General features: G+C 38.0%; 1 protein-coding gene across 1 annotated transcript in view; it reads left to right on the top strand.

The window, feature by feature from the left end:
* LOC126260822 (hamartin) overlaps positions 1-24,917 on the top strand; it is a gene marked incomplete in the record, with an annotated part of 282,514 nt that overhangs the window by 84,030 nt on the left and 173,567 nt on the right. The window contains 2 exon segments of the mRNA XM_049958206.1: positions 3,904-3,977; positions 17,180-17,304. Of these exon segments, the coding sequence (XP_049814163.1) occupies positions 3,904-3,977; positions 17,180-17,304 (199 nt within the window).

Here is a 24,917-nt window from a genome sequence, read left to right as displayed (position 1 = left end):
GTGATAGACACCCTCAAAAAACAGGACTTCCACAAAATGTTTGAGCAGTGGCAGAAGCACTGGGACCGGTGTGTGTACGTGTGGATGGGAACTACTTCAAGGGTGGTGGTGACCATTAGTCCAAAGGTAAGGTTTTCAACATATGGCAGCACCAGTCCCAAAAATTTTCGATAGCACCTTGTATTTTTTAAATTTTTTCTGTTTCTTTGACACTTCTTTTCCCACTTTACCAGAAAGAGCTTCTAATTTATACACATTTTTTCACTTCACAAGCTGCAACATGTTCACGAATTGAACAGTGACCCAAATATAGAATAAGTTTCCTTTATTTCACATCTATGGCCACAAATTTTCATGTCATCAGACTGACAGTTTTGGTCTATAATGGCCATCTTCAGATGGTGATTTTTTTTTCCACTTGTTCTATGTGCTTCACTGATCGCACTTTTGATTACTCCTAAGCGGTTACGGCAACAGGAATAAATTAAAAAATTGACTTTATGTACAAAAGTTTGCTTGAAACATAAGCATTGGACATTAATTATTGGGCTAATCCAGTTAAACCAGTTTCACTACTATCAGATGAATCAATGGTGCTTTTCATAGTGTTGAAGTTCTTCCAGTAGTAACTGCAGACATCAGTCCGAGACCCCCATCTTGTCAGATTGGGCAGGGGTGGCAAGGAAATGCCCTGAGCTAATAACTAAATTGCTGCAACACGTAAAGGGACTTTTAATTAACCTTTTTGACATCACTGGATTTACAATTTGTCTCATCTGCAGCTCTGTCTAAGGCATGAGCTAAAAAAGGTCATATGCACCATATTATTGTCCAATGCTCTTAGTGAATTGTCAGCTTTTACCGTACAAGGGGCAGCATACATTATTGTCATTGTTAATGCCTTCAGGCCATATAACACTCATAGATTTATTGAACAGTTTACTAATGGTAGAAAACTATACATTTTTCTAAATGTTTACGGTTTATAATAACTTTTCGCCCTTTCTATCTTTTCCCGAAGTCCCCACAATGCCATTTGTAGTGTATCTTCCGATGGGGTCTGTGGACTCATTGTTTGGGGGCCTTATTTTTTTATTTGCAACCCATTGTCTGATTCCTTGCAATTTTTTTTCACCACTTTGAATCCCACAGTCATTTCTTAATGTTGAATAATCAGGAAGAGATTTCCCTGTTTATTTTTCTAAGAATTTGCAAAATTTTAGGTGGTTCATTTTACTCCAGGGAATTTCAGCACAGAGGAAAGCTGTAAATAGTTCTTCTTAGAATCGTGAATAAGAATGGTGGGACTGCCCTACCACAATTTTCTGTAGTGTTTTTCCCCTTTAAATCCCTTTTACTCCAAATTTGTGTTTTTCTGTTGCCTCATGCTGCTGAACATTAAATGACTTCTCTGTAATTACTCTTACATCACTCAGTTTACAATACCAGTATTATGAGAAGGAAAGTAGCTACTCACCATATAATGGAGATGCTGAGTCACAGATACGCACAACAAAGAGACACTCACGATTAAAGCTTTTGGCCATTGGCCTACATTAACACACACACACACACACACACACACACACACACACACACACACACACGCGCGCCTTCGCCGGCAGTCTCAGGCAACTGAAGCCACACTGCGAGCAGCAGCAACAGTGCATGGGGGGAGTGGCGACTGGGTGGGGATGAGGAGGAGGGTGGGGCGGGGAGGGGGGGGATACTATGGTGGGGGTGGCGGAGAGTGAAGTGCTGCAGATTAGGTGGTGGGCCGGGGAAAGGTGGGGAGGGGGGCGGAAGCAGCAGAAAAGGAGAAACATAGAAAGATAGAGTGTGGTTGTGGAATGACGACTGTGTAGTGCTGGAATGGGAACAGGGAAGGGGCTGGGGCTGGATGGGTGAGGACAGTGACTGACAAAGGTTGAGGCCAGGAGGGTTATGGGAATGTAGGATGTATTGCAAGGAAAGTTCCCACCTCTGAAATTCAGAAAAGCTGGTGTTGGTGGGAAGGATCCATGGGGGGTGTTGGTGGGAAGGATCCATGGGGCACAGGCTCTGAAGCAGTCATTGGTATGAAGGATATCATGTTTGGCAGCATGTTCAGCAACAGGGTGATCCACTTGTTTCTTGGCCACAGTATGTCGGTGGCCGTTCGTGCAGACAGACAGCTTGTTGGTTGTCATGCGCACATAGAATGTGACACAGTGGTTGCAGCTTAGCTTGTAGACCACATGTCTGGCTTCACAGGTAGCCCTGCCTTTGATAGGATAGGTGGTGTTGGTGACTGGACTGGAATAGGTGGTGATGCGAGGATGTATGGGACAGGTCTTGCATCTAGGTCTATTACAGGGGTATGAGCCATGAGGTAAGGGATTGGGAGCAAGGGTTGTGTAATGGTGGATGAGTATATTGTGTAGGTATGGTGGATGGTGGAATACCACTGTGGGAGGGGTGGGAAGGATAGTGGCCATTTCTCATTTCGAGCATTACGAGATGTAATTGAAACCATGGCAGAGAATGTAATTCAGTTGCTCCAGTCCTGGGTGGTACTGAGTTACGAGGGGAAAGCTCCTCTGTGGCTGGATGATGGGAGAGGTGGTGGGAGACTGGAAAGATAAGGCACAGGAGATTTGTATTTGTACAAGGTCGGGAGGATAATTACGGTCAGTGAAGGCTTCATTGAGACCCTCGGTATATTACGAGGGGGACTGCTTGTCACTGCAGATGCTATGACCATGGTGGCTGGGCTGTACGGAAGGGACTTCTTGGTATACAGTACAGTATTTTACCCCATTAATTGAAGATACATCATATTGAGATATGAACTGTTGTGATTTTACTTGAATACTTTGGTTAACTTTTGGCATTTTTTCTGAACTATACTGCATACACTTCTGACTTCAGTGAGAATTAACACAGTAAGATACTTGTCAGCAGTCAGGGGCCCAGAATGTCTTAAGTGCGTGCTTGCTCATATAGAACTGTAGGCTATACACTCACTGTTGTGTAAGGATGAAGTTCATATCGTGAATTCAAATGAAATAGTGGAGGAAGGCAGATATTTGTCATTTTCCAGGAAACAAAATGAGATGTGCAAGTTTGAAAAATGTAACTCGGAAGAAACAAATTGCATGACAAAAGTTCTTTACTTCTTGAAAGAGTGCAAGTATAATAAAAATGACCATTTAGTTGCTAAAATACGCTCTGTCAGAGAGAAATGGGCACATATGCATAAATATGGCTTAAAAATTTCACTAATTCATTTATGTTGTAAGGAAGTTCAGGTAGACTGTATACCTGCTCAGATGCACGCGCAAGTGTGTGTGCTTGCACCTGTGCCCCTACATGGTGCTGACAGTTTTAGATTTTCCATAACAAGCATTAGTATGTATTTAAGGAACATGTCAGTCTTACCAAAAAATTCGTGTCCTACCCTTAAAAATCCTAGTCCTAGTCATCACCTTATGGCCGTTTGTCATCGGTGCTATAAAGAAATTAGTACATGATGCCAGTCTTCAAAGACAACATACAATTAGTACTGAATAGTACACATTCTTTGCTGTCTCTCTCTCCCCTCCCCTCACCCCCTCCTCCCCCACACCCACGACAACCCTCCTCCCCTTTCCCATTTCTCTGTGAGTGTGGTGAGTGAGCATGAATATTCATGCTGGTAAGACTCTAGATGAATAGGAATGCCATTATAGCACACCATAATTTCATTTTTTTAAATTTTGTAAGCTAGTTTGATCCCTACAATATAATCTAGAATAAATTTGAAAGACATATATCAACTTACAAACTGAGATTTTCAATTTTATGCTTGTGTCGTTATATTCTGGCGTTGGTTGTAATAGCAACTTTGTTCTGAATTTAAAACATACTTTCTGGTATTTTCAGCCTATGTTAGATACTGTCAAGATGCACCCGCTTCTTGTAACGGCAACAAAAGATGCTGAAACTGCAGCAACTAGGTATGTATTGGTCATTGTTACTCAATTTTGAAATCAACTATGTAAGGTTGCATTACAATTTTTACATTATTTGATTATTAGTATAGTGTATTAACAGAGAGTAGATCATGAAATCATGTGATATCTTGTATGTAGTACATTCCTAATTAGCAACAGAAATACTTTTATATTTTTTTGCAAGACGATGGCTTGTGTCTGTAAATTAGTTTGCTAGTTATTTGGTTGAACTAAAAAAGTTTTTGTGTGTGAATGACATGAAATTACCTTTTACTGACTTAAAATGTATCCATATATTCACAAATGTTCTGTAACTTCATAAATTATTGCTTTCCTTCATAACATACACTGAAAGATAGACATTTAAACTTTTGAATCATCTTTCTTGAGAAAGTCAACAAAATTTGAAGATGCTGTAAGGTTAGCTAAATTCAGTAATGGAGTTAAAACCATCTGTTCTAGTCACGTGCTGAACATACTAGGATTGAAACAGCTGATACAAAAAAGGCCACAATGCCAAATTTGATCTGAAGTTGGAGATGGTTGTGTTACTGTCCTTCCTTCCAATCACCACATGAATATGGTGATTGTATTTGATAAATGATTTCAGATTAGAAAATCAACTAATGTGCTGGTCATTTCAGTCTTGAAGAAACGGTGATAAACCGATGTATATCTATAGACCTGTATTGCTAATGTCAGTCTTTTGTCACATAAGAGAACAAGTTTCATGCCTGTGCATTATGAACTTTATAAAAAACTGAAGAAACCTTATCCTTACAAATTAACATGGATTCTGCAAATGCTGTTCTTGTGCAACTTGATGTCGTATGTTAACTTAGGCTGTAGGTAGCAACTGCGTCAGACCAATCCATATGTCTTCTTTAGCCGTCCCTGTTGGTCTGAATGGCTGTTACATTTCTGCTGTTGCCAAAGGCACATTACTGCACAATACTCCATCTTACCAGTGGGTTGCCCTTTTATTTTGGCCCCTCCAACAAGATGATGTGGTACTGTGCCATGGTTTATTTCAGTGCGCATCAGGACTGCAGACATCTATTTGCACACAAAAAAACTTAATTATATAAATTATTTTTTCAAGGAGATAATTAAACTTTTCAGACTGGCCTTCATATCACTTCACTGAACAGAACCTGACTTACAATCAGATGAGAAACCTGGTAATAGATAGTTATCACACTGCATTAGATTATAATGTAATTACAATGTGAAATAATACAATGCATTTCTCTACCAAACTGTTAAATAAATAACGTCTGTCTTTCATAGACACCGCTGACAGATATTGCACAGTAGTTGAGACACCAGATGAGTGTTCATGTAGATTTGTGCTGATTTTTGTTTCCTGTGGTTTCCTTAAATCACTACGGCCGTGTCCTCCAGCGACAAGCAGCAGCATCGGGCGAAAAGCTTGGGTGTCCTGTGTGCGAGCGACTATGTCGCGCTACAAGATGGCTGCTTAGAGCCAATCAGCCATTTCAATAAAACGGCATCCCTAACCTGTAGAATACTGTAGCTGAAGAGTAAGGCTACAGAATTAGGTTTACTTAAGAAAATAAAGCAAAAAGGAATGCTGTGGGTGAAATTTACATAGGGATCAATCTCCATGGAGAATTTCCTAAGTATCAACTATGAAGATCACCAGACAAATTCTTTGAATACACATGAATGAGCAGAGGAGCATTTTTTTTACATGATCAACAACTTTAAACAGCCAATAAATGCAGAGGAATGACTACGATGTGACTAACTATGCTAAATACAAACATAAGTACACAGATTGATAACATATTGCAATAGCTAGGTGTGGTGGAGGGGTAGCGTTTACAGCTCGTGAATACATTGTAGGAAAAGGCCATGGGATCAATACCAGGTCGTTCTTATATTTTTTACTGACTCGGATACAATCTGTATACTAAGTTTTATGTATAGTGTTTACATTGCAACGCTAAGTATATTTTTAAGATCTTGCCAAAGAACATGATCTTCACACCTATCCCAGTATATCACACACATTTAATTCCTAATTAATTACAATGAACCATGAAATTTTACAGATATTTGATGTTGTGAAAGTAATTCATCAGCAGTCATTGTTAAGGCCAAGCATTCCAATTACTCTAAATAGTCCGTAAAAGTAAAGCTTACAAAATTTTTGAAAAGCAAGTCAAACGTTTTGTGTAATGATTTGTCTAAAGGTATGAAATAAAAAATATTAGGGAAACGTTTGGTGCACCTCATTTTCTGTTCATGATTTCGAGCATCATTCAGAGGCATGTAGAACGTTTCTCTGTTCTACTTATTTCTTTTACACAAATCATTTCATAAAATATTTTACTGATTTCTTTCATTTTTTAATTTCAAGTTTTAATCAGAAAGCATGATCTTACTGACTCTTCATTTGCCTGATTCAGGGGAAGCCTTTTTGACATTTAAAAACTGCACCAATGTATCTTTTTATGTGCAAAATAGCTAGGCCTTGAACAGATGAAATTTTTGACGCTTCATTTACATAGCTTGGCAGCAGCTTTTCGTGAAATATATTAATTTTTCTTCAGCTTATTAATTAAGTTTTCATTAATTACCCTGATTACTTTCAAGCAGTTAAATATTTTCATCCCAAACTAGACCTCATGCTGGTCACTTTGATACCCCGTTTACCTGTTTCTCTCCCTTTGTTTATGGAGACAAAACCTCACGGTGTAAGTTATAGATAGTCTTGTTTTGGCTCTGCTCACACATTAACAAAAACACATCGAGTGTTAGTCATATGATAAAATAGTCCTTTCTGTGTGCTGTCATTTCCAAAATTCTTCGTTTCGATATCTTGAACCGTTAATGAGATATGATGATTTTTAGGACCTCTTGATTCCCGAAGCAGATACAACAACCAATATCTCAAGAGTGAAAAGAGATATCATACCGGTCTCAACTTTAAATACAATTAAGATAGATTGGTTACATTTCAAGCACAATAATGTATGGCCTTACATGAACTATACGGAATGTCTACGGGTTGTGCTTTTACCTCTGCAAATTCATAAATTTCGTGCAGCCATGTACTCAATTTCGTGCTGCCCAGTAACTATGACGATTAATGAAAATAAATTCAGACCTTTATCGTTTAAAGATATCAAGCTATAAGATGCGGAAGAATCAAATTTTTTCATTGAATAATTTTCGTAAAATCGGATGTTAAGTAATTCATAGCTGCCATCGCGTCCGCTCCACTGCTTTGACGAGAAGATATGGGGCTGTCGCTCTCTACCGCACATGATGCCACGACAAGATTCAAACACGTATGAATTCAAACATTGCCAGTTGCAGCAGGAGGCAGGCAGCAACGCAGATGTCGCTCACGTAGGACACTTCCGTACCTACACCTGTGGTTGTGTTTTGTCATCTGAAGCAGTCACGTGCTGTCGCTTGCTTCTGTCGCTCACGTAGGACACGGCCTAAGGCAAAAGCTAGGATGGTTATTTTGTATAGTGCATGGCTTATATCCTTTTCCATCTTTATTCAGTTAGGTTCTCTCTCTTATTACTTTGTAACAAGTTAAAGATTAATCTATTACCCTCTTTGAGGAAACAACAACAACAACTACTACTACTACTACTACTGGAAGGGGTCGTGGTAGGAAGATAAAACATTTTCTTGCTGCTTTTTTTCAAGGGGTGGAGGGCATGACCAAGAGGAACAACAGAAACAGGAGAAATAAAAGAAACTACCAAAAAAGAGTAAAACAGAACTTATAAGTGACATATGACAGTGTTTCCAGTTTGGAAATTGTGTTAGATGATGAAACTGATGTCATTGGTGTTATCAAAAACTGAAAGTGCAAGTTGCCTGGGTTGATCAAAGAAAGGGAGAAAGAAAGAAAAAGATGGTAATAGGGATGATTATTTGTCAACTATTCTGGTGAGATAGTGTCTGGTGTGGTTAAGGGCATTGAGATGAGAGCTAGAAGTGGACTGGTGCGAATGACGAACTTGGGAACAATGTTAAATACATAGTAGGAGTGAGTTTTGATCCGAAGAAAGTATCAAAACATTGTCAAAATATTGTTTTAAGTAGGCACTGACCTTAAATCTGTATAGGGCAATTGTATTAATACATTAGAATAATTATATTTTGTTTGTAAATGTGTAATTTGGTGAATACAAGGGAAACTACAGCTGTAATTTTTCCCAAGGGCATGCAGCTATACTTTATGTTTAAATGATGGCGGTATCCTCTTGGGTAAAATATCCCAATGTAAAATAGTCCCCCATTCAGATCTTCTGGCTGGGAGGATGTCGTTATCAGGAGAAACAAAACTGGCATTCCACAGATCGGAGCATGGAATGTCAACCCTCAATTGGACAGGTAGGTTAGAAAATTTTAAAAAGGGAATTGGATAGGTCAGGAATAACAGAAATTCTGATCAGGTCAATACATTGTTATAAATACAAAATCAAATAGGGATAATGCAGGAGTAGGTTTAGTAATTAAAAAAGGAAAAAAAAGCGGATACACTATTATGAACAGCATAGTGAATCCATTATTGTAGCCAAGATACACGAGCCCCACACTCACCACAGTAGTACAAATTTATATGCCAAATAGCTGTGCAGATGAATAGATTGAAGAAATGTATGATGAGATAAAAGAAATTATTCAGATAGTTAAGTGAGATGAAACTTTAATAGTCAGGGGAACTGGAATTCGATAGTAGGAAAAGGAAGAGAAGGAAAAATCGTAGGTGACTGTAGACTGGGGGAAAGGAATGAAGGAGGAAACCGCCTGGTACAATTTTGCACAGAGCATAATTCAATCATAGCTAACACTTGGTTTCAGAATCGTGAAAGAAGGTTGTATACGTGTAAGAGCCTGGAGACATTGGAAGGTTTTGGATTGATTATATAATGGTAAGACAGATTTCAGAACCAGATATTAACTTGTAAGACATTTCCAGAGGCAGATGTGGACTCCGACCAATATTTGTTGGTTATGAATTATAGATTAAAACTGAAGAAACTGCAAAAAGGTAGGAATTTAAGGAGATGAGACCTGGATGAACAGAAAGAATCAGAGATTGTAGAGAATTTCAGTGGGAGCATAAGGAAACAATTGACAAGAACACGAGAAAGCAAACACGGTAGGAGAAGAATGGTTAGCTTTGAGAGATAAAATAGTGAAGGCAGCAGAGGATCAAGTAGGTAAATAGGCAAGGGGTAGTGGAAATCCTTGAGTAACACAAGTTATATTGAATTTAACTTATGAAAGGAAAAAATATAAAAGTGCAGTAAATGAAACAGGCGAAAGGGAATACAAATGTTTAAAATGTTTAAAAAATGATTGACAGGAAGTACAAAATGGCTGAGCAGGAAGTGCTACAGGGCAAATGTAAGGAACTAGAAGCATATATCACTAGGGGGAAAGAAAGATGTCTTGTACAGGAAAATTAAAGAAACCTTTGGAGAAAAGAGAACCACCCGTATAAATATAAAGAGCTCAGATAGAAAACCAGTCCCAACTGCAGAAGGGAAGGCAGGAAGGTGGAAGGAGTGTATAGAGTGTCTGTACGAGGGAGATGAACTTGAAGGTGTATTATGGAAATGGAATAGCACATAAATGAAAGTGAGATGAGAGATAATGGTACGTGAAGAATTTGATAGAGCACTGAAAAACCTAAGTCGAAACAAGCCCCCATTACTAGACAACATTCTTTTTGAATTGCTTATAGCCTTGGAAGAGCCGGCCATGATAAAACTCTTCCATCTGGTATACAAGATGTATGCAAAATACTCTGCTTTCAAGAAGAGCATAGTAATTCCAATTCCAAAGAAATGAGTTGAGAGCAGGTGTGAAAATTACTGAAGTACGAGTTTAATAAGTCACAGTTGCAAACTATTAATGTGAACTATTTACAGAAGAATAGGAAAGCTGGTAAAAGCCGGCCTCGGGATAGATCACTTTGCTTTTCAGAGAAATGTGGAAACACACGAGGCAATTTTGACCCTATGACTTCTCATAGAAGATAGGTTAAGGAAAGGCAAACCTACATTTATAGCATTTTTAGGCTTAAAGGCTTTTGACAATGTTGACTGCAATACTCTCTTTCAAATTCTGAGGATGGAAGGGGTAAAACATAGGGGGCAAAGGCTATTTACAATTTGTACAGGAACCAGGTAACAGCTAGAAGAGTCGAGGGGGTTGAAAGCGAAGTGGTGGTTGAGAAGGGAGGGAGACAGGTCACAACCCTGTCTCCAATGCCATTCAGTCTGTATACTGAGCAAGCTGTAATTCTGTCAGAGACAGCAAAGAACTTGGAAGAACAATTGAATGGAATGGAAGTGTCTTGAGAGGAGGATATAAGATGAACATCAACAAAAGCAAAAGAGGAAAATGGAATGTAGTCAAATTAAATCAGGTGATGCTGAGGGAATTAGATTAGAAATCGAGGCACTTAAAATAGTGGATGAGTTTTGCTATTTGGACAGTAAAATAACTGATGAAGGTCGAAGTAGAGGATATAAATTGTAGACTGCCAGTGGCAAGAAAAGTGTTTCTGAAGAAGAGAAATTTGTTAACATCGAGTATAGCATTAAGTGTCAGGAAGTCTTCTGAAAGTATTTGTATGGAATGTAGCCATGTATGGAAGTGAAACGTGGACGATAAATAGTTTAGACAAGAAGAGAATAGAAGCTTTCAAAATGTGGTGCTACAGAAGAATGCTGAAGATTAGATGGATCGATCACACAACTAATGAGGAGTTACTGAATAGAATTGGAGAGAAGAGGAATTTGTGGCACAACTTGACTGGGAGAAGGGATCGGTTGGTATGTCACATTCAGAGATGACATGGGATCATCAATTAAGTACTGAGTGGAAGCCTGGGGAGATAAAAATCATAGGGGGAGACCAAGAGATGAATACAGTAACCAGATGCAGAAGGATGTATGTTGCAATAGTTACTCGGAGGTGAAGAGGCTTGCACAGGATAGAGCAGCATGGAGGGTTGCATCAAACCAACCTTCAGACTGAAGACAACCAACAACAACAAATGTATAATTTTAAATATAGTAGTTCTATTTTGCACCAAATGGAGCTTCAGTAGGAATATACATAGAAATTATGGTGTGGTGAGAATGTGTCCTACAACTTGGCACAGCCTTCAAACATTTTTTTCTTTTCATGGACATGTCTCAATACTATATATACGAATAACATTTATTTTCTTCTAAGCTGTATCTAAATTTTCTGTAAGGATATTAAAAAAAAAGGGGGGGGGGGTGCGAATGAGTAGGACTCGTGCTCTGAGGGCTCCATACAAACTTAATTAGGTTTATAGATGTTTCATCTATCGCAGGCATCGAGAATCTAAATGATTTTTGCCGCTTATCTGCGTTGATACTGGCAGGGTATTGGTCCTGGAAATTTTAAGTTGATATTCCAACCTGGATTTTCTGTTTTTAATTTTAAGTTGAATTACAGACACAATGTTTGCTCATAAATCAGTCTGCTATTAAGAAAAACTGTACCAAAATGTCTACAGTATTTCCTGAGATTAGCCCAAACACACAAAAACAAGAGAGCGGGAGCTTTAGTTTATATATCTAGAGAGAGAAGATTCAGTAAGTATTTATTATTTACTTACAAAAACATGACATACAACTTACATTTTATGTTTGCATAAAGTAATATTTTTCCATTATGCTTTTGACAGTTCATGAATTCAACATAAGAAAGAGGCAAAAAGATATTTTTGTGTGATATTATTACAGTTAACTGTTTTTGGTTTTGGTTTTTTCCTTTTCTTGTTGAGTGAAATAATGCTTCTTGCTAAATTTCAAGGTCAGCTGGGAGTACCCTCTAGGTTTCGATTGAGTGAGTTTGTAAGTATCAAAATATGTGACATAAATGTCCTTATCTTTTGACTGGATTAATGTATAAGCTTGAATTTTTTTATACCATCAGTGGACCATAACCTTAGTATGTGACAAATTTCAACTTGCTATTTCCTGAGAAAATGAGGTGGGATGTGATTGGTGCACGGGTGGGATGGCAGGCAATTGGCCGGCCAGGTCTGTCCAGTCAGTTGTATAAGGGTTCCATATTTAACGATTGAGGTACAGAACCCAAAAAGTCAAGTATGGTGCAAAGTAGTTTTTTTAGTACACCATTTCAAAGTGTAATTCCTTATGAGGTTGGTCATAAATAATCACTGTGTGTCCAGTGTGACCAAAAAGTGTTAACTGTTTAGCATTTGACAACTGTAAAATGTGGACACAACAACCTGTGTTCCACAGACATCCCCATAAATTTTAAAATCATAAAGATTTCATACTTTAAAAATACTGACATTGTGTTGTAGATATTGTGTGATGTTTGGATGGCCAGTGAGGTTTAATGCCATCTCTGCCACGTACCACAAGGAAACATTGTATTTGGCAGATAGAGCAACTATCTTTAATTCAGCTGTCAGTGTGTATTGTTAGTATTACTATTAACCTTCATCATTATTTCCTGTGGCCTTTGTTCCACTTCAATGCAGGGTCAGCCTTGTTACTATGGATTTCGCTATGTTAGTATCGGAAGGTGGCCGGATGCCCTTCCTGTCATTATTCCACATCCCCTGGGATGGAATTAGTGTACCCCAGCTGTCTACATCTAGTGTAAGCCATGAAATGGTACGAACGTGTTCAGATGGCTATGAGTCGTGTAACTGTGGCGGGACATGGGGACCAGCCCAGTAACCACCTAGTGGGATATGGAAAACCGCCTAAAAACAACATCCAGGCTGACCATAACGCTCTCGCCTAACTTGGCGGGTTTTAGTGTTACTATTAACCTTATTCTCTGAATTTATCTTGAACCTCTTATCATAGATCCTGTCCTTTTGTCCCTTTCCTCTTTGCTTTCCATTTGGTAGAGCTTTTTCTCTATCTTGTAGGTTGTAAATGTTGAGGACATCAAATGAATTTCTACTTAATTTAACAATGGAAACTGCAGGTAGGGATATCAACGATATAGGAAAAGATATATTGCAACTTAACCCTTTTGCAGTCAGCCAATTTGAAGTGGTGTGTGCTAAAACTGTCATGCGTATTTATACTGTTATGCTACATTCTATTTAAATTGCCATATATAACACAGTATTCGCTTTAAAAATATGAGAAAATTACCACTTATCCATAAAAGTATGTAGAATATTATGGCTTACACAGATTATCATAATGTTTCAAATTAATTTGATTGTGACAGTCCATATAAAATATATATTTTTTAAATATTATAAATTTGACTTTGATTCCATATATCCAACACTGTGCTTCAATTTAAGAAGGCTAACTGCAGTCCATAGAATCTGCACACATTTCTGAGTAAAATGACATGAGGGATATGAAATTTGTGTTATTATTTAGAAAGATAGTAATTATTTATTTGAAGAGAACATTACAGATTTTTCATGTCTACCGTATGACTTAGCATTTGTGTTTAGGAAAACATACACCATGCAACCCCTTATTACATCTATTACAAACAGTTATTGACCTTCTTTTCCTTCCATCACTAGTATACACACAGCGTCTTGACTCTTTCTTCTCTGGAAGTTTTCTCAAACCCGGAGAACCACGAGGATCATCAGTTGCATTTTTTTTCTTGCAGCCATTCATCTGACAAGGCTTCAATTATCATTACAGTATATACATATCTGGAAACAACTTTCCTTCCTTTATAATGCTCTTTGTATAGTATGTAAGAGTTCAGCACCATTCTTGACATTATGTTTAAAGCTACCTTCTTCCAATGATGAAGAGTTCGCCTCTCATCCAAATATGCATACAGCACCATGTTGGATGTGTCTATTCCACTCATATACTGGTTGTACTGGTGTATTATTTCTGGCTTTTATACTGTTTTATTTTTATTTTGGACTTCAGTGTCACCAGCACCAACTTAACTTGACAATAAGAGAACAGGGGTACACTGGGATTTTTTCTCTCGGTACGCACATGCTAGTACCGGACCCGACTTACAATACATCTTTTTCCCAATTCCAAATTTCTTTCTAAATTGCTCTGGCAAATATTTCCTGTTTTTTTTTTTTTTTTTTTTTTTTTTTTTTTTTTTTTTTTACTGTGCCAGTAATGTATGTGCCTAATTTATAAAAACCTTTTACAAATGGTATTGACATGAAAAGATATGATATCCCTTGTCAAGTAATTGCCCAAATGCAGTAACTTCTGGACAACACAGTATCCTAAGCCATGTCTTGCAATCTCAGCCTTATCTTCTTGGCTTTTGGCACCTCTGAAAGTATAAAACCCAAGACAATAGTGCATTATAGAGTCACACAGCATCCACAATTTGATTCCCCATCAGTGGTGGTGTTTGTTTGGCAAATACTGTAATAGGGAAGTGTGACATTTAGTGCCAACTAGACTCTAATCAATACTAAGTCGTTCATGAGGTGTGTAATGATGTCTAAATATATTATTAGCATGATCTACCAATGGCTGGTACCTGATACATGGATCATAATCAGGATGGCCTGGTACTGGACATTTCTCATTATCCACAAGATGAAAGAATTTCATAAGATGCCTAAATTGGTGGGCAGAAAACATTTTACTAAACCATGGAAATGCCTGTGATTGTTTTGTGCTCCAGTATGAGAGCATTGTGGGCCTTTTATTGAGTCCCATATTTAGTAAGCAAGCAATAAAACCTCTTACTTCAGTACTTGTCACATTCTTCCATTTCTTATACAGTTTGAACAATATAGCATGTTTAGTTATAAACTGTTTAGCTGAGTGATTTGTTTCAGTTGCAATAAGCTGCAGCAATGTTGTAGTAAAGAACAGATAGAATATTTCAATCACAGGAGATCCTGTTGGCGGCATATGTTTTGGTCCTGGCAGCTCTTGAAATGGATGTGGTAATAACTGTAGTGTTTCAGGTGCAATTACTTCAGTATACTGTACATCTTCCATTTCGTTTTCACTTTCGCTCACAATATTGTGAAGTACATTACTGTCACTTTCTGAACTGTTGCTACTTTCGCTAAAACACTCTGTATGACTAGTACATTCTAAAAGTTCACAAATTTCTTTGTCGTTAAGTCCTCTGCTGTGGCCTGATGTAGGTCGCATTTTTCACAAAAAGCAGAGAAAATAAACAAACTGTAAACTCTTAACGTGAAGAAAAACACACAGAAACAATGATAAATAACAGTACTGTGCAGAAAGAACAACCTAGAATGCAGTAAACAGAATGTAAACATGTACAGTGAAACATGACGTCAATAAACAAACGATGCAAAAGTGGAATAATCGAACACTAATATTTCACCGAAACGATGCTCAGTTGTCGATAGGTATCGACCTACACGTATCTCGAGGCAAAGAGCATCTGTAATCAGCACGCCAACACCATCTAGAACCAGATTCTGTAAGCTAAACAAGACGAAGCAGAGTACCAACGAATCAGCACCCTGACATTCAAAGGGTTAACTTTAAAGATTACATGTTGCAGACAGGCACAATTAAACTCTTACACATCAAAACTTTTTGCCACAGACTTTGTCAAAATAAGAAAGAGAAATACACCATTCATTCGCACAAGTAAGCACACCTCACACGAACATGACCCCCAACTTTGGCAGCTCGGCCGAGAATTCTGGCCCGAGCTACTGTTGTTGGTGGTCATTTGTGCTTGTGGTGTACTTGCTTCTGTGAATGAATGATGTGTGTTTCTGTTTCTTGTTCTAACAAAGGCTGGGGCCAAAACCTTTGTGTAAGTGTCTCTCCCTTGTGCCTGTCTGCAAGTTAACATGTCATCTTTATGGCAAGTAGCAATCTGTCTGTGCCTGTGTTGGTGATATTCTTACATAATTTGCTTTTTTCACATTTTTGTGGCATTTGTTTAATTTTTTCCCCTTTCTTCCTCTGGTAGCTGCATATCCTTCATCATGGAAGTTTTAATTCTTATAACACCAAAGTGTTTCTGAGTAAGAATGAAGTAATATAATTTTTAGCTATCCAGAACACAAAACAAGAGTACAGCTGGACTGATAGACATCATTCAGTTAAAGAATAAATCTGTGGTGCGGAAATAGCATAGATAATGATCCTTTTGAATCCTTATGCATGCTGATGATAGCCAAAGTAGAGAGGATATAAACTGTAGACTGACAATGGAAAGGAAAGCATTTCTGAAGAAGATAACTTTAACATCAAATATTGGCTTATGTGCTACATAGCCTTTTCTGAAGGTATTTGTCTGGAGTATAGCTACATATGGAAGTGAAATGTGGATGATAATAGTTTAGACAAAAAGAGAATAGAAGCTTTTGAAATGTGGTGCTACAGAAGAGTGCTGAAGAGTAGATGGGTAGATCATGTAACTAATGAGCAGGTACTGAATAGATTTTGTTCATAGCTGTAGTTCAGCAGCAGCAGAATATTTCAACAGAGATAAGAAGTCAGTTGTCAGCTGCACAATGAATTTTTATTTGGTTCACTTTACTGGTTTACACAGTTTAAACTGTCATCTTCAGTAGTGAAATAGGCTCAGATTATTGATAAGCCAACCTCAAAATAAGAATCAGGCAGTAGTGTCCTTTGCTTCAGAATCAGTGAAACAGAGTGACGTCACTAAGAATACATGATGTGTTAGATGGGTAGCAAACAGTAAACTGTAAAATCTCACATTATACATTTAGCAGAATCAGAAGGATGTAGGTTGCAGTAGTTATTTGGAGATGACAAGGGTTGCACAGGATAGAGTAACTCGGAGAGCTGCATCGAACCAGTCTTTGGACAGAAGAAGAAGAAGAAGAAGAAGAAGAAGAAGAAGAAGATGACGACGACCTGCATCCCTCACATTTCTGCCACAGACATATATAATAATAAAATACTCCTGTGGCATTATATTGTGTGTGTGACCTGAGACAGTAGGATTTACTGATTGTTTTCAGTTGTTTTAACAAGGTTGTATTATTTGGTTCATTTCTTAAGTATCTTGTGCCCAGTTGTTAAGTATATATAATTACTTCTTTTTGATAAGCAAGTCTGTGACACACTGCACTAAAATAGTTAACAATGGGAAAACAAACATGGAGTATTTTGTGTTGTCCATTTATGGATATATGACATCGATAAGTTTTGCTATTTTTTGAAAGTTTTTATTGTTTACAGGTGGAAAAATATGGAAGACCATGATGTAATAATGGAATGTGCGAAATTTGGTATTGATCCACAAGAGCGTAACTGGGATTCATTGTCATCATCTTTCCGTTCTCGTGGTAGTGCAGAACATGCAGGTGACAAGATGCTTCTGATCCACAACTATTTATGTATATGGATGTATTAATATCTGATAAACACTTAAAGTTCAGTAGTTAAGTGCCTAGGTTACAGTGAAGATGATGTGATCTCATTGCCTCTGTCTGTTAAATGCTAAATGTAGATTTCTTTATATTAATGAAAGTCACTTAGATCAAACAATTTCCTAGTTTTGACAGAAGTGAAACTGACTGACAGTAATGGAGAGGCATGCTCCTGGAATATGAGAGCAAATGTTGAGCAAAATATATGTGAAGACAGAATTTTCAGCAAGTAATTAATTTAGTATTTTTGAAGTTGAAATTTATCCATAACTTACATCTGTCTATCTTCATCTCACCTCATCAGTCTCATTATAAGTATACATTGTGCCCGTCCTTTCAATAGAAACATTTAGAGGTTTACCAGGTTTACCTTAGGAAATTTCAACATCTCTAGATATCACATCAGGAGGTGCCATGTGTAGTTACATTGGCATAAATTGACAGTAGTTTCATTTGAATGTGCAACATTGCTTACACTGAGGTGACAAGTGATGGGATAGTGCAGGGCTTTACAACATATGTGCTCGCGGAGCGAGCTGTGAACAGCAAGGCGCGAGCACGGAGCAGCGCGAGCACGCTACCCCCACTACCGGACCAGAGCGGAGAGTGGGGAGAGTCACGTGGGGCACACAACAGATGCCGCCAGTCAATGTAAATCCGCGGCAACCTGCGGGGATATCACTCACAAATTATTACTGTGACAGATGAAACAAATAAAGGAGAATGTACACGTGCCACATAATTTTATTAGCTTAGTGTATTCCTCTACATTCTTATTAATTTGTGAACTGTTACACAATAAAAGGTGTCACTCAAGTGTGGGATTCTCGGTTATCTTGTACTTTTTGCCCTTTACAATTGCGTCTATGTTCGGAGTAATTGTTCTTGTGCATTGTAGGTGCAGCGTGCAGTTTAAATTTCGATCAGACAATGCGTTTCTCAGGCGCGTCTTGTTACATTTCATTGTAGAGAACAGTTGTTTACAAACATACATGGAACCGAACATTGATATTATTCTAGCCGCAAACGAGGAAATCTATCCTGAGGGAAGTGTCTGTAGAATTCCAAAATGTTTTTCTTGTTCTGAAATTTGTCTCTGTATTCTGTCACACTGCAGGTCAATAATTTCTAGTTGCAGCTCAGGACAAATCTCTTCAATATTTGCTGAATATGGAGAGGAGAATAGATCAAAATCACTGTATAGTGCTGTCAGATCTTGAAAGCGTTGATAAAATTCTTCTTTAAGGGCAACTAAACTATGTGAATAACGTTCACAGTCTTTGTGAACATCTTGTGTGGATGATAATTTAGGAAAATGAGCTAGATTTCCTGTTTCCAGGTGACTCACCCAAAGTGTCAATTTCATGTTAAAAGCTCGTATTTGATCTATGAAATGAGTAATTAGCAGATCTTTACCTTGTAGTGAAATGTTCAAAGCATTCAGATGGCTAGTTAAATCTGCTAAGAACGCGAGATCACATTTCCATGAAGGCTCTTTCAATTCAGGAACACACATGTTATTTATTTCCATGAACATATTTATCTCATCTAATAGGCAAAAAAACCGATTTAATAATTCACCATGACTAAGCCAGCGGACCTCGCTGTAATAAGGCAAGCTACCTACTGGCTTTCTACATCCTCAAGAAAGCTTTTAAATTTCCTGTGTTGTAGCCCATGCTTCGTTATATAATTGGTTGTACGAACAACAAAACTCATCACATTTTTTAGAGTGATACTCTTTGCACGTAAGTTTTCCTGGTGGATCACACAGTGAACGCCCCTTATTTCATTCGGCATGGTCAGTTTTTGCATTTTCTCCTTCAACAGCGCAACGAAACCTGATTTGTTCCCTGTCATCGCTGGTGCACCGTCTGTAGACACTGAAACTAAAGAATTCCACGACAATCCTATATTTTCAACACTTTCTTCAACACTACTTAAAACATCACCACCGGTTGTAGTGTTCTTCATGGCTACTACATCGAGGAGCTCCTCCCTCACCTGAAGATCTCTATTAACACCTCTAATAAATATGGAAAGCTGCGCTGTTCCAGTGATATCAACACTTTCGTCCAGAGCTAGAGAATACGCCATAAAATCTTTACAGATATTTGCAAGCTGGCTCTGGACGCCGTCTGCCATGTCCTGTATGCGACGCATAATTGTCATCTTAGATAATGGCACAATCTGAAACTGTTCAACTTGAGATGGACACAAATGTTCCGTTGCAACTACCAAACATTCTTTTATTAAATCGCCATCAGTTAAGGGGCGCAGGGATTTTGCTAAAAGCAAAGCAATTTTGTAACCCACTCAGAGAGCTGCCTCAGTTGATTTTTCTTCGTCGTCCAGATCTTCTTCGGATAGCTTCCTTTTAAGTTTAATAACTTCCTGTGCACGATCTGGTCCATCACATTTTCTACTTCCGTAGTCTTTCGCGTGGTACGACATATAATGTCACTGCAAATTAAATTTCCTAAAAGAATTCAGAGTTTTGTGACATACTAAACATTTTGCAACACCATCTTTTTCTGCAAACAGATACAATTCCTCCCAGTGGGGGTTGAACTGCGAAAGCATGGTTGGGGTTACACAACGGCGACTTGACATGATTCTTAACCAGCGAATTGACTGTTAGAGCTGATCGTAGTACTTTAAACGTTACACAGTCGGCGTGAATTCAATAGGCACGCTGCGGCCCTATTCAAACGTGCGCGCACATTTCCCCTCCCTCCCTACTCCGCGACCTTGCACCTGCTTGCGAGCACGTGTCTGAGCAGATGCGAGTACCCGCGCTCAAAACCGGCCAGTTCTTAAGCCCTGGGATAGTGATATGCATCTATACAGATGGCTGTAGTATTGAATACACGAGGTATAAAAAGGCAGAGCATTGGCGGAGCTGCCATTTGTACTCAGGTGATGGATGTGACAAGGCTTCTGACATGATTTTGGCGTCACGACAGGAATTAAGATTTTGAACATGGAATGGGAGTTGTAGCTAGATGCATGAGACGTTCTGGGTTGGAAATCGTTAGGGAATTCAGTATTCAGAGATTCACAGTGTCAAGAGCGTGCCGAGAATACCAAATTTCAGGCATCACCTCCCACCTTGGACAACACAGTTGCCGACGGCCTTCAATTAGCAACCGAGGGAAGTGGCATTTGCATAGAGTTGCCATTGTTAACAGACAAGCAACACTACTTGGAATAACTGTAAAAATCAATGTGGAACATAAGATGAATTTATCCGGTAGGACAATGTGGCAAAATTTGGTGAAAACGGGGTATGGCAGCAGACGACCTACATGAGTGCCGTTGCTAACAGTGTGATGTCATCTGCAGCTTTTCTCCGGGTTTTGTGACTGTATTAGTTGGACCCTAGATTACTGGAAATCTGTTGCCTGGTCAGATGAGTGCCAGTTTCAGTTCTTATGAACTGATAGTGAGTTCAAGTCTGATGCAGACCCCCACAAAGCCGTGGACCCAAGTTGTCAACAAGGCACTGTGCAAGCTGGTGGAGGCTCCATAATGGTGTGGGCTGTGTTTACTGGGATCATTGACTGGAAATGGTTATGTTCAGGTCCTTGGAGACCATTTTCAGCCATTTATGGACTCAGTGTTCCCAAACAATGATGTAATTTTTATGGATGACAGTGCACCGTGTCACCAGGCCACAGTTGTTCACAATTGGCTTGAAGAACATTTGGGACAAAGTGAGCAAATGATTTGGCCACCCAGATCATGCAACATGAATCCCATCAAACATTTATGGGACATAGTTGAGAGGTTGCATTATTGTTGTTGTTGTTGTTGTTGTTGTTGTTGTTATTATTATTATTATTATTATTATTATTAAATTATTATTTCTTTCCTTTCTCAGACGTTATGTCTGCTTAAAAATGGAAAGTGACGCGGAACTTGATCAAGCGTGACTTCCTTTTAACTGTACAGTATATGTAACATTGCATTTAGGAACTTCCGGGTAATTGAACATGTATCAATAATTACAGATTTCTGTAGTTATTTGTATCCATAATTTGTGTTATTTAGCATGGTGGATAGTGAGTTCAGAGCAAGGCAGAACTTAATGAGTCTCCTTGGTATATTCCACGCTTAATCTGTATTGGCTGTGATGTAATATTATTTGAATTTGTTTGAATGTTAAGTTTTCCATTACTATGTTTAGGAACTGTATCAATTTAGGATCTACTTTGTATATTTCCAATATTTGTAGTAACCATGAGTGGGGTACACTATCAAAAGCTTTTTGGTAATCAATGTATGCATAGTGTAGCGACCTTTTAGTTTTAGCTTGATATGTCACCTCTGCATCTATTATCAGTTGCTCTTTACATCCTCGTGCTCCTTTCTTCATTTATAATTTTGTTCTGTGTTGTATGTGTCATTAATTTCTGTGTAATGGCTGAAGTTAATATTTTGTATATTGTTGGTAGGCATGTTATGGGGCAATATTTTGCTGGGTTTGCTGTGTCTGCTTGATCTTTAGGTTTCAGATACGTTATTCCAAGAGTAAGTGTATCAGGGAATGTGTATGGGTCTGCAATGTGATTGTTAAATAATTTAGTTAGATGTGAATGAGTTGAGGTGAACTTCTTTAGCCAGAAATTTGCTATTTTATCTTTTCCATTCTATTTTAATTTTAATGTGAGTGTTATCTATTGTCCGGTAAAATTTCTTTTGGTTTGTGTTGAATGTTTGGTTTTGTTTCCTTCTATTTTCACTTTTTTTGTATCTTCTAAGTCGTTTCGCCAAAGCTTGTAATTTTTGCTTCTTTTCATCTAATTGCTCTATTGCTTCTTGTTGTGAGATTTTACCTAACCTTTTTCGTTTTTTGTCTGATATTTCATTTCTTATAAATTGTGTTAACTGTCCGATGTCTTTTCTCAGTTTTTCTATTCTGATCTGTAGCCTGTGTTGCCATGCTGGTTTTGTGGGTTTCTTCTGTGTGTTGGTTGGTTCTGATATCTGCCTAGTGTGTATATTTAGTGTAGTGAGTGCTCCTACATAAACCAGTAGTTGTAACTCTTCCATAGTTGTGTATTCATTTATTTTGTTGTGTATGATTGTGTTGATAGTTTTTATTGTTGTTTCGACTTGTGGGCTATTTGGTGGTCTATGCAAGAATGGTCTAATGTCTGTATTTGTGTCTTTGTATTCTATATATGTCAGCTGAAATTTTTCTTCTATATCTAACATGTGTGTCACTTCATGTTCTATTTGTGCTTGTTCTAGTGGCTGTCTTAAGATTTTGTTTTCCTCTGATTGTGTAATTGATGCCTGTTGTTCTTTGTTTGTTTGCTCTGGGATGTTTGAGTCCATTACTGTTTTTTCTGCTGCTTCTGATTGCACGTTATTTTGTTCCAGTATTTGTTGTACTTGTTGTTTGATGTTTTCTAATTCTGACTGGGGTATCCTGTTATTTTTGATTATTACACGGATCTGATCAGCTAGTCGTTGTTCTGTTAAAAATTTTAATTCTGGTTATCTGATGATAAATTTTGTGTATACTTGTGATCTGTATCCAGTTGTGTTGGTTCCTAAGTTTGTTGCTTGGTAATAACAGAACATGAGGTGTCGGTTAACTTCATCTGACCATCTCATCCTCTGTCTTTGTTTTCCTTCTAGGGTGGTTGCAGGAAGCATATCCTGCAAAACACCTCTATTTGGATTTAAATCATTTTCCGTGTGGCTAGCAGTGTCGTTACCATTGTGGGCGGGCATAGGGTTCAAGCGTCGTCCCCGACCATGACAGCGCTTGTCCAAGGCTTCATTAGTTCTGTCCTGAACCAACTAATCACATTAAAAGGGGGGTTAGTCCTATTAGTGGTTTGTTCTTTTCGTCGCCTTTTACGACTGGCAGAACATACCGGGGGCCTATTCTTTTCCCGGGCCTCCGCGGGATTTATTATTATTATTATTATCTTTACTTTCTCAGACGTTAAGTCTGGTGAGGAATGGAGTGACGCGGACCTTTATCAAGCGTCACTTCCTTTTTGCTGTACGGTATATGTTATATTGCATTTAGGAACTTTCGGGTAATTGAACATGTATCAATAATTACGGATTTCTGTAATTGTATATATATGTTTGGATGTAGCTGTATTGCATTGATGTATTGGTGGATATTGTGTGGTATGACTCCTGTAGTTGATACTATAATTGGTATGATGTCAACTTTATCCTGATGCCACATGTCTTTGACTTCCTCAGCCTGTTGGATGTATTTTTCAATTTTTTCTCCTGTTTTCTTTTGTATATTTGTTGTATTGGGTATGGATATTTCGATTAGTTGTGTTAATTTCTTCTTTTTATTGGTGAGTATGATGTCAGGTTTGTTATGTGGCGTTGTTTTATCTGTTATAATGGTTCTGTTCCAGTATAATTTGTATTCATCATTCTCCAGTACATTTTGTGGTGCATACTTGTATGTAGGAACGTGTTGTTTTATAAGTTTATGTTGTAAGGCAAGCTGTTGATGTATTATTTCTGCGACATTGTCATGTCTTCTGGGGTATTCTGTATTTGCTAGTATTGCACATCCGCTTGTGATGTGATCTACTGTTTCTATTTGTTGTTTACAAAGTCTGCATTTATCTGTTGTGGTATTGGGATCTTTAATAATATGCTTGCTGAAATACCTGGTGTTTATTGTTTGATCCTGTATTGCAATCATGAATCCTTCTGTCTCACTGTATATATTGCCTTTTCTTAGCCATGTGTTGGATGCGTCTTGATCGATGTGTGGCTGTGTTAGATGATATGGGTGCTTGCCATGAAGTGTTTTCTTTTTCCAATTTGCTTTCTTCGTATCTGTTGATGTTATGTGATCTAAAGGGTTGTAGAAGTGGTTATGAAATTGCAGTGGTGTAGCCGATGTATTTATATGAGTGATTGCCTTGTGTATTTTGCTAGTTTCTGCTCGTTCTAGAAAGAATTTTCTTAAATTGTCTACCTGTCCATAATGTAGGTTTTTTATGTCGATAAATCCCCTTCCTCCTTCCTTTCTGCTTAATGTGAATCTTTCTGTTGCTGAATGTATGTGATGTATTCTATATTTGTGGCATTGTGATCGTGTAAGTGTATTGAGTGCTTCTAGGTCTGTGTTACTCCATTTCACTACTCCAAATGAGTAGGTCAATATTGGTATGGCATAAGTATTTATAGCTTTTGTCTTGTTTCTTGCTGTCAGTTCTGTTTTCAGTATTTTTGTTAGTCTTTGTCTATATTTTTCTTTTAGTTCTTCTTTAATATTTGTATTATCTATTCCTATTTTTTGCCTGTATCCTAGATATTTATAGGCATCCGTTTTTTCCATCGCTTCTATGCAGTCGCTGTTATCCAATATGTAATCTTCTTGTTTAGTGTGTTTTCCCTTGACTATGCTATTTTTCTTACATTTGTCTGTTCCAAAAGCCATACTTATATCATTGCTGAATCCTTCTGTTATCTTTAGTAATTGGTTGAGTTGTTGATTGGTTGCTGCCAGTAGTTTTAGATCATCCATGTATAGCAAATGTGTGATT

The sequence above is a fragment of the Schistocerca nitens genome, chromosome 5 (assembly GCF_023898315.1).
Source record: "Schistocerca nitens isolate TAMUIC-IGC-003100 chromosome 5, iqSchNite1.1, whole genome shotgun sequence".
In the NCBI taxonomy this organism is placed as follows: domain Eukaryota; kingdom Metazoa; phylum Arthropoda; class Insecta; order Orthoptera; family Acrididae; genus Schistocerca; species Schistocerca nitens.
This window is presented reverse-complemented; position numbering and strand designations above follow the sequence as displayed.